This window comes from Xiphophorus hellerii, chromosome 6 (genome assembly GCF_003331165.1).
Source record: "Xiphophorus hellerii strain 12219 chromosome 6, Xiphophorus_hellerii-4.1, whole genome shotgun sequence".
In the NCBI taxonomy this organism is placed as follows: Eukaryota; Metazoa; Chordata; class Actinopteri; order Cyprinodontiformes; family Poeciliidae; genus Xiphophorus; species Xiphophorus hellerii.
The window spans coordinates 18620308-18632972 of NC_045677.1; the positions used below are offsets into that span (position 1 = coordinate 18620308).

The following is a 12665-nucleotide window of genomic DNA, read 5'->3' on the forward strand; positions in this document are numbered from 1 at the left end:
ACTGACCTGAGCTTTGTCAAGCCGACAGCTTAACAGGTCGGCTCCTGTCCCTATTTAGTAATCTTTATGTAAGCAAAACCCTAGACCTGTACAAAGTGTCATGGCTGGGGGTTAAGGAGGACCAAACTGTAGAGAGCTTAATGAAAAAATGAACAAAAAGAAACTTAAAATGAAGAACAAACCAGTTGTTCCGCTAGGAACAACTGAGAACTATGAAAGCTAGACAAAGAAACCAGGAGAACAATGCAAACTAGAAATCTTAAATACACAAAGGGAAAGAAGAGACTGCTACACAGGGACTAATCAGAGGTAAATAAAGGCAGCTGGAAAAGATCTGGAAAGGAAGGTATTCTGGCAAGCTGAGAAAAGGAGAAAGAACAAAGCTGACACACAAAAACCTTTGATGAAAGGAAAAATTGAAGCTAGCATAAACAGTAAGTGTTTGTGCTTAGGGAACAAGTCCAAAACACAAACAATAAAAATAAGTGCACTAACACAAGGAATAAACTAAAAAGGCAATATCTATAAGCAAATAAATTATGAAAAAATCTGAAAAAGGCAGAAAAATGATAAGTATGGATTAAACAACACCACAAAACACTATGGTGGAAAAATTATGATTTTAGTGTGTTTCTTGGCAGATTGCAACACATTGGGGGGATGATGAACAGAGAACCTGTTAACCTTAGCCAGAACACTGCATGTGGTTTGTGAATGGGTCTTCTTACATAACAATAACAAGAGACTTGTAATCAAGGCAACAAAGGAGGAGCAAAAAAATATCAACTGATATATCCTTTGTAGTGAAAAATGCTTTTTCTTTTCACAATGCTTTCAAACAAGCAATGCTTAATTTTTTTGTGGTTGCTTGACAAGCTAAGGCTTACAAAATAAGTGTGTCATGTGATGATACAGCCTTTGATGTAATCTCTTTTGCTGTGTCGTTCATTCCGAAGCAGATGTCTGTCATATTTTCCAGATCTTTTCACAGATAAATGAAGGACTTACTGTTTTTATTTTTTATCTCATCAGGAAGATCACAGCTGATGTCTTTCCTGTTTTGTGCTATAACAAAGACGGTTAAGCTTAAGTTAGGGTTAAGAATGCACTTGTAAGAGCTAAAGTTAGGGTAATTGTCATATTTGGCACAAACGGACTAATTAAAATAAATGGAAGTAAACACAAAGTCTTAATTTGGTTAGAAGTGTGATCTTTTATGTGTATTGGAAATTTATTAGATACTTCCTGTAATAGAACATTTGTTTTATAACTTATAATAAAAAGGCATTTTTTATGTATTTGTCTAAACTCTTTTTGAAAGGAAAGTCTTAGTTAATTATCTGAGGTTGTAAAACGATGATGAGACAATGAAAACTTTTAACAAACTTTTACATTTGACTTTGAGGCCAAATAAATTAACATTTAAATTTTTGAACTGATCCAAAAGAAACCAGAGTGATACACTAAGAAACTAATTTATCAGCAGATGTGAGTAAGTGATTGTAAGCTTTAAATTACAAAATGCAAAATGACAATTGTTTATATTTTGTGATGTTAAAAATGCCAGAAAAGCTTGAGTGTTCATAAGCTTTCCTTGTATAAACAAAAAACTGACTCATGGTTTTGGTAAACTGAAAGGAAGAGAAAGGGGTACTATTCAGGTCACAGAACCATTTATTAATAATGTCACCCATCTTCCAAAACTCTTCTCAATAAATCCTCTTCTTAATAAACAAAAACACATGAGATTTATCAACCACCACACAGTTATGACACAGAGAAGGGTGGGGTTAAAGTTGTGTGTTAAAAGAAACAATGAAGCAAAAAAAACAAACAGAAAAAGAGCGTACAATAGAAACACAAAATAAAAGTTCATTTGGATTTAATAGGGAAACTAATGAAGGAGGAACTTGTTTACAGACCATACACCCAGGAAGCCAAGGAGCACATTCATCTCTTATTCGATAGATTGTTCACAGTTTTAGGGCTTACAATAAAACAACATAAAACCATATGAAAACTGTTTAGAAAAAAAAAAAAACAGTTTACCAGAGTGGGATAATTACATCTTAGACCAGTAAATGATACTTAAAAAAATAATTTAGAAGAAAAACATTCTTAAAGCAAGATTTCTTTTGTTAATGTGTTAATGGAAACCAACTACAACATTGTTGAATGCTGCCTAACTTGTTTAATTATTTAATTCTGACATTTTATGCTGAATAGAAAACAGGTCTTCAAGATGTGTTAATTGAATAAATTTCTATTTTCTGGCGTTTCTGGTGAAAAAAGAAAATGGTATGTAAAAAGATATTGAAACATACAGAAAAAAGTTTTCTTTAATCACATTTACAGAATTGGTATTTCAGCAATTTACAATATATTTTTATTATTCTTGTTTAGCTTTTACAAGATGCCCATACGATTAGTGTAAGGCTATTTAATCAATGAATAGTCACCGAATAGTACTCACAGAATAACTATAACATGTTTTGAAAGAGGTCTTTAAAATCTGAGTCTGTATCTAAACTGTACATCTCTGATGGGCTGCATCGATCCGAAGCCCCAACGTCTGAAGTCAATTTCAGGAATTTCCTCCTCAGGGTTCTTCAGCTCAAACTCAAAATACACCAGCATGAGGAACACAAACTGTTTTAGCTCATTGGTGGCAAAGAATCGCCCAGGACACATGGAGACTCCCGCCCCCCAGGGCATGTTGTAGTACTTCACTTTCTTTCCATCTTTGAAAAAGTCAGTTTTCTTGCTGCCGTCTGGGTTCAGAAAGCGATCGTATTTGAATGCATGCGGGTCAGGATGGATCTCTGGGTCAAGGTGGACCGCACTGTAAGGAAAGATTGACATCCTGTCACCTTTGCGGATGAAGTATTCACGCCCGTCGGCCATCTTGAGAGTCATGTCCTGGAGCACAGCCCTGGTAAGGAGGGGTGCAGCAGTGAGCCGGAGGGTCTCTTCCACGGCGCTGTCTAGCACTGGGGTTTTCATGAGCATTTCACGGGTCAGGTCTACCAAGGGGCCACCACGTCTGACTTCCTGCCCTGTCTCCTTCAAAACTTTATCAACCTCTTCCCTCACTGCTTTCATGGCCTCAGGGTGTTTCAGAAGGAAGAGGAGAAGCCAGAACGAAGAGGGTCCAGTGTTGCCCTGAGAGGCCCAAAGAAGCACAAACATGTACCTGTTGATCATTGACTCGTTCATGCCCACCTCTTCTTTGGACTGCTGCATGTCCCACACCCAACGACTGATGTTGTCCTTGGCCTTCATGTTCTGCACAGAGACAGCATCCCAGAAGTAGGACTGCAGCCTGTCAGCTTCCCACTTCTGCTTTGGTGGAAGGACTCCATATGCCAAGTTGGGGAAGAGCTGGTCGTATTTACGAAATTCATAAAACAGAGCTTCTGAATGAGTTCTGTCCTTCTCTTTGGCTTTCTCCTCACCTCCCTCAGACTTGTGTGGCACATTTCCAAATAAAGCCAAATAACCGGCTCGGAAAACAATGTTGTAGCTGTAGATGAACAGTCCATCTTCCTTCCAAGGGCTCTGACCTGTGCCTGAGCCCACGCTGTGCAACATAAGGTTTTGCAAGTTACTCATCATGGCTTGTGTCATTATTTCCAGCCCTTCCCCCTTCAAGTGCTTATTGCTGGCATTCTGCAGGACATGGTGATCATTCTGGACAGCTTTGTAGCCAAAAACCCTGTTAACAAGCTGCTCGGCGAAACTATTAAAGTCCAGCTTCTCTCGACTCTCCTTAACAAAAGCCCCAAAGGAGAGGGGGTCCTGCAGAAATGTAAAGTAATATCCTCCAAGCTGCACCGTAAAAACATCACCATGCTTTTTCTTCATTCTCTCCAGAAACTTAAAACTGTCTCTGCGAAACTCCAAGACATGGCCCAGCCAAGGAATGAGACCTTTGTCAAGAGGGGGTTCTCCTGGACGTCTCTTTCGGAAAACTCCTAGAAGGTACAGTCCTCCAAGCAGCGCAAACAAGCAGCTGAAGAGTACAGGCAGCAGCAGCCCCATGACTGTTTCTGTTGGCAGCCACAGAGGGTTGTTGAGATGAAGTCCAGGCTCAGAACAATAAGCAGCAAGTTGCTCCTCCCATTTATAATGGGTTGCAGATTTCCAGGAAAGGAGATAAAATTCTTCAGCAGACAAAGAGCGAGGAAAATATTCACTTCAAGTTTGATCTAGATTAAAGTTTATTTTTATTCTTTTCTGAAAATAAGGAAATGGTATTTGGAACTCAGTGTCACAGAAAAAATTAAGGGGCTTTCACCCCAGTATTTAACAATTTGAATAGTCTCAGGCTTGTAACCCTCCTTTCTTTTGCTCCAAATGTTCAGTGGTCTTCATTGCCAAACACTGTTAAAGTTGCATCAGGGCAAGTGAAACAGTTCTTTGGTTTTTTTCCAAAAACCAAAAAACTGCAGAGAAGCATATTTGCAAGCTGAAATCTGTGTTTTATGCGGAAAAATGACTTCCTCTCTGGTGACCTGTCAGCCAATGTCAATGAGTCATTTCACTCAAGATAAGAACATGCTTTGCCTATGGCTGCTATGTAGGCTGTTAAAGAGATTAACTGGGATGTTAAAAAGTGAAAGTTAACTGCTATCTCAAAATGACAGAGAATTAGTTATGATCTAGTCATAGATCAAAAAGTACTACAAATGCTAAAAGACTATGCAGAAAGTGACTCAAATCATTTTTTAAAAAAGCATGTAACAAGTGTTCTTATTTTGTTGTTAGAATCTGCAATGGACATATTCACTTTTTGGGTGGAATGTCAGTGTTAAACTTCAAAGAAATTAAACAAACTCCATATGACAAAAAGTTAAAAAGAAGCATATGGAAAACAAATTTAGCAGAGTAATAAAGTGGTGGTTAACTTAACAGACATCTTACAAAACAAAATCTCATATGGAGCCTTTCTGTGTGGAATTTGCATGTTTTCCCATTGTATGCTTGGATTTTATCCAGGTATGCCAGGATTCTCCCACAGAACAAGAACATGCAAATGGGGGGGAGGGTTGGGAGGAGCAATAAAGTGGAATAATTTTACAAAAGCACAAATTTTTGAGTTGAACATTAAGGAGTGATGCAAATAATTACAGTTGTTTTTTTGTTTTTTTTTACTGTTTGAGTAATAGTGTGAGGAATGCTTCTCAACGGGTTTTATGCTTCTGCAACAGATTACCTTCATGTCTTAATGTGGATAAGAAGAACATCTAAGAGAAACTGCCTGATGGAGTATGACACCAATCAGCTGGAGCTTTGCAGCTGATTGGTTACACTGAAATTGATAGGAAACAGAATGTGAAATCAATCGTAAAACCAACATAAAATTTCAAAATATATTGAGACTGGAGTCGTGTAACGTTGTCTGAACTTTTAAGATTGTCTACTACATCTTTACCCTGCACAGAAAATATTCAAAAAATTTACGGAAGCCTGGACAAAAAAGTGATGAAATTGTGCAACTTTTTCTAGGGCGTTGACTGGAAAAAGCTTTAATCACACTTAAAAGGAATAAATGAAGTAACAGTATAAACAAAAAAATGTAAGCCAAAAAAAGTTAGAATTTCCAAACCAAACCTAAAGAGCATTTTTTATTATATTTGGATTTTATTTTATTTTATTTTATTTTTCAGCATGTATTGAGCGCATACATTAAAAACAGCCAATCAAGTGACCTCATTGTTATATTAGTACTCTGTTATAATTACACTATACTGTATGTTCTGGTTACAAAGTAAGCTCAACAGAAAAAAGAAAACCTTGAAAAAATTCAGACCTTGAACTACTGATGAAACAGTCCACTGACCTTCATTTTGCTCACAAACCTATCATCTGATTAAGATTAATCTTTATGCAGTTGAACGTGCAAACGGTAATACTGGTCTTGCTTAAAAATGGGTCCACGAGGGAAATGTATTTCATGCTATCATGATGGCCATGAACTAAATTGCAACAATGATGCAAGCTTTATTGCATGAGAGAGCAATGTGTACTTTAGACTGCAGCAGAAGCATGTCTAATTCTGTATTTTGTTTGTCTGTTAGCAGACAAACAAATGACAGGCAGAATGTTGTGAAATGTGGTAGAGAGAGGTTACAAATGGTAGGATTGTTTTTCATCAAGAACATTTACACTCTCGGGTTAATGCCTGGACAGGAAACTGGTGAAAATGCAATATGTTCTAAAAAGGCCATCATTTTATCTTGATCTTTTAAAAATAAGAAAATGCTGTGATATTAAAAGCCAATGGTGCCTGCGAAGTCTACACTAAGAACCCAGCTGCCCTTGTGTTTGATCAGCAGACATATAGTGCCACCTACTGGTTTATGTCAGAAAGCATTGTTAAGATTTTTGTTGATGTGATATACAGTATATACTGTATATATATTTGTTGTTTTTTAAATATATAAATATTTATAATTAAATAACAGAACAACTTTATTTATACAGATGTCAATTTCACTATCAGTAAATAAAGTAGGTGTTCTGAATGCAGTTGTTTGGATATCATTTTAAAAGGATCCTTAATACCTGTCCTCAAACATTTATATTAGCTGAAAATGTTAAAAACTGTGTAATATCTATCCATCCATCCATCCATTTTCTGTACACCCTTGTCCCTAGTGGGGTCAGGCGGGGTGCTAGTGCCTAACTACAGCTTACGTTTCAGGCAACAGTCGTGTTTTTGGACTGTGGGAGGAAGTACCCGGAGAGAACCCATGCACGCACAGGAAAACTCCATGCAGAAAGATCCCGGGCCTGGAATCGAACACAGGACCTTCTTGCTGCAAGGCAAGTGCTACCAACTGTGCCACAGTGCAGCCCAACAGTGCATTATTCCCCTTTTATTTCATATTTATTCACTACTGTTGTTCTGGTCTACTACATGAAATCCCAATAAAATACATGGTCGTTTGAGGTTGTAACGACAACACAACCAACTTGCAAAGGACTGTATTTCATATAAATTTGAACTCGCACTGCATTCAATTTAGTGCACTTTCAGTAATAGACCACTAAGTAGAGCTCTGCTCCTTTTTGAATATTGTCACCTCAATGTTTTACTACAGTTTGGATGTTATTTTAAACAAGGTTAGGCTCTGAGATATTTGTCTCTTTTAAGAAGGTCATGTGAAAATCTAAGTGTGATAGGACAGCTTTTTGTGCTTGATATTTATAATTGCAGGTGATAAAAAAATATGAATGTAATGTTAATGATGTGAGATAAATGCATAAATGAGAGAAAAGCATTTTACAAAAAAAAGTTGAAACAAAGGAAAATATCTATTTAACTGATCTTTGTGAAGGTTAGGAAGATTTGGCAACTTCTCTTTCACCTCTCAGCTTTAATTTACATTCTACAGTGTACATCTGGTTCTTGATCACTCAGATCTGAGCTTGTAATTACATAAAGGAAATACCACAGGCTCATTAGGGTTCAGATCTGTTTTTTTGATGTCTTCTCTCAACAAAGATGAACACAATGCAGAACATATCATAAAATAATTATAAACCTCTAGAAAAAAAACATAAACTGCTTAGTTGCTTTAAGTGTATTTTTTATACAAGAAAAAAAATTATAAATTAAAATATATATTGATCCCAAAGGGAAATTAAATGTTGTTGAATTATGAAAGAGCATTATTATTTGCTGCTTCTGAAGAGTTGGGTCTTTGTTTTTTATTATTTGAAAGAGTGTGTTAATGTGCTCTGAAATATGACTGTTGTGAATTGTTTTTATATTGTTTTAATTCCTTAATTTTCATATTTTTTTGCTTTGAATGATTTATTCAAACATATATATATACATATTGTTTAACATAATTCTGTTTGATTATGTTATACAATTATGTTTGCAATTATCTGCAAAAAATGATTGGGGTAAGTGGTTCGATGGGTTGATGACATGTAGCCAAACACATTCTGTTTGCCCTTATTCAAAGCTATGTATTATTTTGAATGCTGGTTAGCCCTACTCTTTGAAATAGAATGCTTGACCAACAGTTCTTCTATCAACAGATCATTTTACCAATACCTGTGGACATTGGCAGCCCCTCCAGAGTGGCCGTAGGTCTTTACTGTACATGGGCACTCAAATTTGAGTAAGTTTGCGGTCCTGTTTTGTTCTCTCCATTTTCAGAATGCTATCATCTCAGTAAGGACCAGAGTCTAGGACACCTTGTTTAATATGCCATAAAGAACTAAACCAGTTCTATAAGAAAAAGGTATTTAAGCCATGTACTACAAAGTATAAAGTGATCCAAGAAATGCATAAAAGGTATTCAATCAACTTAGATGTTTAAGACTCAAAATTAAAAGTTTAGGATTATAGACAAGACTCTAGTCTCTTTTAAAATGCAGACAATAAGACTAGGAAGAAAATAAAGTATTTTGGTCAAATTTCTTTCGTTTAGCATATAAAAAATTCATTGTTGCTGAAGTAAAATATGCATTTCTTGCAACCATTTGCAATTGATTATTTTGAAATAACACATGTCACATCATATTTTTACAATGTCAGCTAATTTAGGTCATGAGGAAAAAAAGAAAAGAAAGAAAAGATAATTTGTCTTCACTATTTCACATTATGTCCTGGAAGGCAGGCCACATCTACAGGGCTGGGAAGCACTATGACTCTACTAAAATTCTGTCTGTGGGTGGAGCCATTCGCTGTCCTAGCACGCAAGCTAGTGTTGCTTTAAAGACATCACGGAATTAGCTGTACTCTTGGCGAATTTTCACTCTGTATTATGTCTATGTCCATAACTGTCTGCTGCAATCGAGTAAGTGTGATTTTTGTCACATTCGGAAAAATATTAATGCATACTACTATTTTAATTTACATTACATATTACATTACAAATCAAAATAAGGTACGATTAAATTAGCAAGACTTTCAAATGTTTTTATGAAACGGTAGCGCTATTAGTTTTTATTTTTAATTTTCTATTTACATTTAGTATGAAACTGAACTTGCTACATCATAAAATTGCTATCAACTCGAAATGCGATAGTTGTATCTCCGATTTTTTCTTTCTAACATTGAACTATCCACGTGGGAGCGTGACGTCAGCCCGGCGTCAGGGACAGTTACATCAGAGCTTTTGCCGGTGCGGTGTTACAAATATTACTTCCGTGTAAGCTGCGCTCACGAAGCTCATCTGATAGTCTCTTTGCAAAGCTTCTCCAAAGCAACGCAGGTAAAATCTTTTCACCTCTGTACATTAAAACTGTGACGTCAGTTGGTAAACAGCCGATAATGAACTTTAGTTTTTATTGTCTCGTGTTTCCGTGACTGTTTGGGCCCTGAATTGACGTTCAGGCCGTTTCGAAAGATTAAACCAACGTTCGTTTTTAATCAGAAATACAAATCAAAAAAATCCTGTCTGCTATAACGGTCTATACATGGGTAAATTGTTCCCTACTTTAAAAATGTATCTTCTTTGTCCTTCATGTCACCTTCTAACAGGTCATGATGAGCCAAGCTAAATTAAAACCAGTAAGGCTGCAACTTTAGAATGTGTTTAGATAAGATTCAGTAAACCAACTTTATAATAAGCTTTTTTTTCTGGACTGGCTGAACTGTCAAAGTTCTGAAAATTACTGTGAAAATGTTTTAAAATTCTGCTATTTTGTGTGCTCCATAGTCAAGATGTCATCTTACGAAGAAGGAAATGATTCAAAGTTAATGCGGAAAGTGAAGGAGAATCCCTTTGTTCCATTGGGTGAGTATGTTTTATTCCATGGTAATAGAGTAAAAAACTCCATGTTGAATTGTGAAGTTTCATGTTTGTAGTTGCAGTATGCAGTTTTGAAATTGAGCTGTATATAATCCCTAGTTGTTTTGCAGGATTGGCTGGATTTATTGGCATCGTTGGACACCAGCTGTACAAAATGAAAAATCGAGGGGACACAAAAATGTCCGTGCACTTGATTCACATGCGTGTAGCTGCGCAAGGCTTTGTGGTTGGAGCCATGACAGTAGGTATGTATATTTAGTATCTTGTTTCCTATCTTGGTTGCTTTTATATTAGCAATATCTTTCATCTCATTTACATTAGAATGTATGTCTATATGAGATAAAAACATCAATGGTTGTGAGAAGGACGATATCTACATTCTACATTGGTGTAGACAATATCTACATTTTACATATCTACATTGGTCTCCCTGGGTGATGTTACACTGGTGACAGTTAGGATGAAAGTAGGGTATGATTCTTCAAACCTCATCTTCGACATAGATGTAAAGTTGAAATTTGCTCGCAGCAGATCTTCAGTAGAGCTTATGTCTATTTTAAGGCTTTTCCCAGACTTAGAAATTTGCCACAATTTTCCTAGCCTGGTTAAAAAAATAAATAAATAAAAAATAGTCCTTTGTTCTACACTTTGCTTCGTACAGAGGGTCTGGACACTTGGCTATTGAGAAATGATTGCTTGCTAGAGGGGTTTACTCCTGAAATTTTACATTTTAGTCAATTGCTAACGATTGGCTGTGGTGTGTGTAATGTGCCAGTTTGATGCTATGAAACTTGGGGGAAATTGCATTTTTTTACATTAAGGGTTCCCATCACTTTTCCTGTGCTTTTACAGGAAAAGTGATCTAAAGCCTAGATCAGTTGTTGTACAAAGGCTAGTGAAAGTCTGTTAATCTGTTGGAATATTACCATATAATATAATATTAGCATAGAATTATATTACTCTCTAAATATAATTTCTAAATATTCCATCTGAGTGTTCCACTATAGCTCAGTACTGCACAATTTCCTATTGTGGTAAGGATTAGGCTTGATTTATTGTGGAACTCCTTTGTTCTCTTTAGTTATCTATAGATGAGAACTACTTAATGTTTGCCTTATTGTGTTTCTTGCTTTATCAAGCAGTGATTACTTTGAATTTCATTTATCACAACTCTGAGCTGCAACTTTTTTGATTTGTTTCCTTCTTCAAGTTTCCATCCTCTAACTCGCCTTTTTCTTCTTTTTTTTTCCTCTCTTTTAGGAGTCCTGTATTCAATGTACAACGAGTACATTAGGCACCCCAAAGAAGAGCAGAACACTGGAAAACACAATTGAACAGAGACTCTTACAATGAGTTTTTTGTGTCTTTAATACTCTCACATTTATAGATGTACATTCAGAGGCTGACTGATGACTAAAAACCAACTGATGGTGTACCCTTTTACAGAAAATGTTTGAAATTGCAAATGTAAATGGGGTGGATGCTTGTGAGAATTATGGCAACACTGATGTATTTTTTTCTAATGTTTCAGTGTAGCATATAAAACAATATTAGTTGCAGATAAATTTGACAATATTTATGACCAGGATAAATCTGACTCTAGTAATGACCACAAACAAAAGGTTCTGGCTTTCATATTTATTTATCATTGTCCTATTGAAAGTCAGCTACACTTTTATGTTGTAATTTGGGTTTTGGACAAATTAAAAACATTTCCATATTAAATGCTTTTAATTTGGTTTTGGGTTTTTTTTTCTGTAAAATATTCACCTCTCCTGACAAAAGCTTTAACAGATGTTTGCACACTGTCACAAGAAAAAAAAAATTCATGTTTTTTGTTATAAGTATTTCTACTAAAATGCTGATTTTTATTCATTGAGATTCTCTGCATTGTACTGCTAATTATTTTTAATTTATTAGTATTTTCTTCATATATTTTTGCAATGAGATATGAATGATACAAAAAAATCAAGTGAGTTTTATATAAATAAACTGTGGTGTAGTTTGTTAAACACAATGTAGCCTGTTTTAGTGGCAAACATTAATTAGTTCCTAAGGTATTTCCCGGGCTGATTTTTATTGTATGTGTAGGGCATAAGAGTCTAATGAACAGCGAGGTTTTCATCTCACACGGACAGGGTTACATATGCAAGTATGTACCAGGCTATTTGTGAAAGTCACCTTCATTTCCTGAAATAGTTTTGAATCTCTGCTGTGTGTACACTTATATTACGTGCTTTACCTGGAACGGTTCTTAGTTTCATATTTTATATGATAATATCCACAGCAAGTTGTTCAACTCACTTTTGGTAGCTACCGAATTGAGCTACCACTGTTTTCAAAATGGTTTCCTTTCTTCATTAAATAATCTACTTCCTGTACAAATGTTTTGTATTCTATGAGACACACATAGCATTTAGTGAATTACTTTACTGACATTGCAGTATGTCTCTGATGAAGGCAGTGTGTTAAGGGCTGCTGTAAAGATGAGTTTTTATTTGGCAACAAGAACTGTCTGCCTGACATTCATGAAGGGTTGTGCAAGTACTGCCTGCATCACAAGACCATGGATGGCATTCCAACGTGAAATTACCTCTGGGGTGGATTTGTCAGCATGACTCTGCAAATTCTCCAGCTTTCTAAAGACTATGTAGAATAAACAAGCAGTAGCTCTAAAATCAGTTCCAATATGAGCTTATGTTCAAACCAACTGATATGATGAAGAATCCAGTGAAATGTTTGTGGCTCTCTTAAATTTGAGCATTTTAACTTTTTTTTTCCAAATTAAAGTAAATTGCTGGTCCTCTTAATACAACACATTATGTTTGTACTAGTGTAATAAATCGCTCAATCAAATGTAGGCAATTTTTTCATTGTGGACAACAGAAG

The 12665-nt window shown here is 35.8% G+C and overlaps 2 protein-coding genes across 2 annotated transcripts; one reads left to right on the forward strand and one right to left on the reverse strand.

The window, feature by feature from the left end:
* Nucleotides 1-1656: 1656 nt before the first annotated feature.
* LOC116722321 (7-alpha-hydroxycholest-4-en-3-one 12-alpha-hydroxylase) lies at nucleotides 1657-4086 on the reverse strand. The gene has a single exon (XM_032566554.1). It carries the CDS (start codon nucleotides 4039-4041, stop codon nucleotides 2506-2508), a length of 1536 nt encoding a protein of 511 aa, XP_032422445.1. The 5' UTR covers nucleotides 4042-4086; the 3' UTR covers nucleotides 1657-2505.
* A 5023-nt stretch (nucleotides 4087-9109) lies between these two features.
* Nucleotides 9110-12665, forward strand: higd1a (HIG1 hypoxia inducible domain family, member 1A). The gene is made up of 4 exons (XM_032566417.1): nucleotides 9110-9236; nucleotides 9684-9761; nucleotides 9887-10021; nucleotides 11037-12665. Exons 2-4 carry the CDS (start codon nucleotides 9689-9691, stop codon nucleotides 11108-11110), a joined length of 282 nt encoding a protein of 93 aa, XP_032422308.1. The 5' UTR covers nucleotides 9110-9236; nucleotides 9684-9688; the 3' UTR covers nucleotides 11111-12665.

Bases quoted from the DNA above. Each gene is read 5' to 3' on its own strand.
- LOC116722321 (XM_032566554.1), bottom strand. From the start codon at position 4,041: ATGGGGCTGCTGCTGCCTGTACTCTTCAGCTGCTTGTTTGCGCTGCTT.
- higd1a (XM_032566417.1), top strand. From the start codon at position 9,689: ATGTCATCTTACGAAGAAGGAAATGATTCAAAGTTAATGCGGAAAGTG. The intron at 9,762-9,886 runs GTGAGTATGTTT...GTTGTTTTGCAG, and splicing joins GAATCCCTTTGTTCCATTGG to GATTGGCTGGATTTATTGGC. The intron at 10,022-11,036 runs GTATGTATATTT...CCTCTCTTTTAG, and splicing joins GGTTGGAGCCATGACAGTAG to GAGTCCTGTATTCAATGTAC.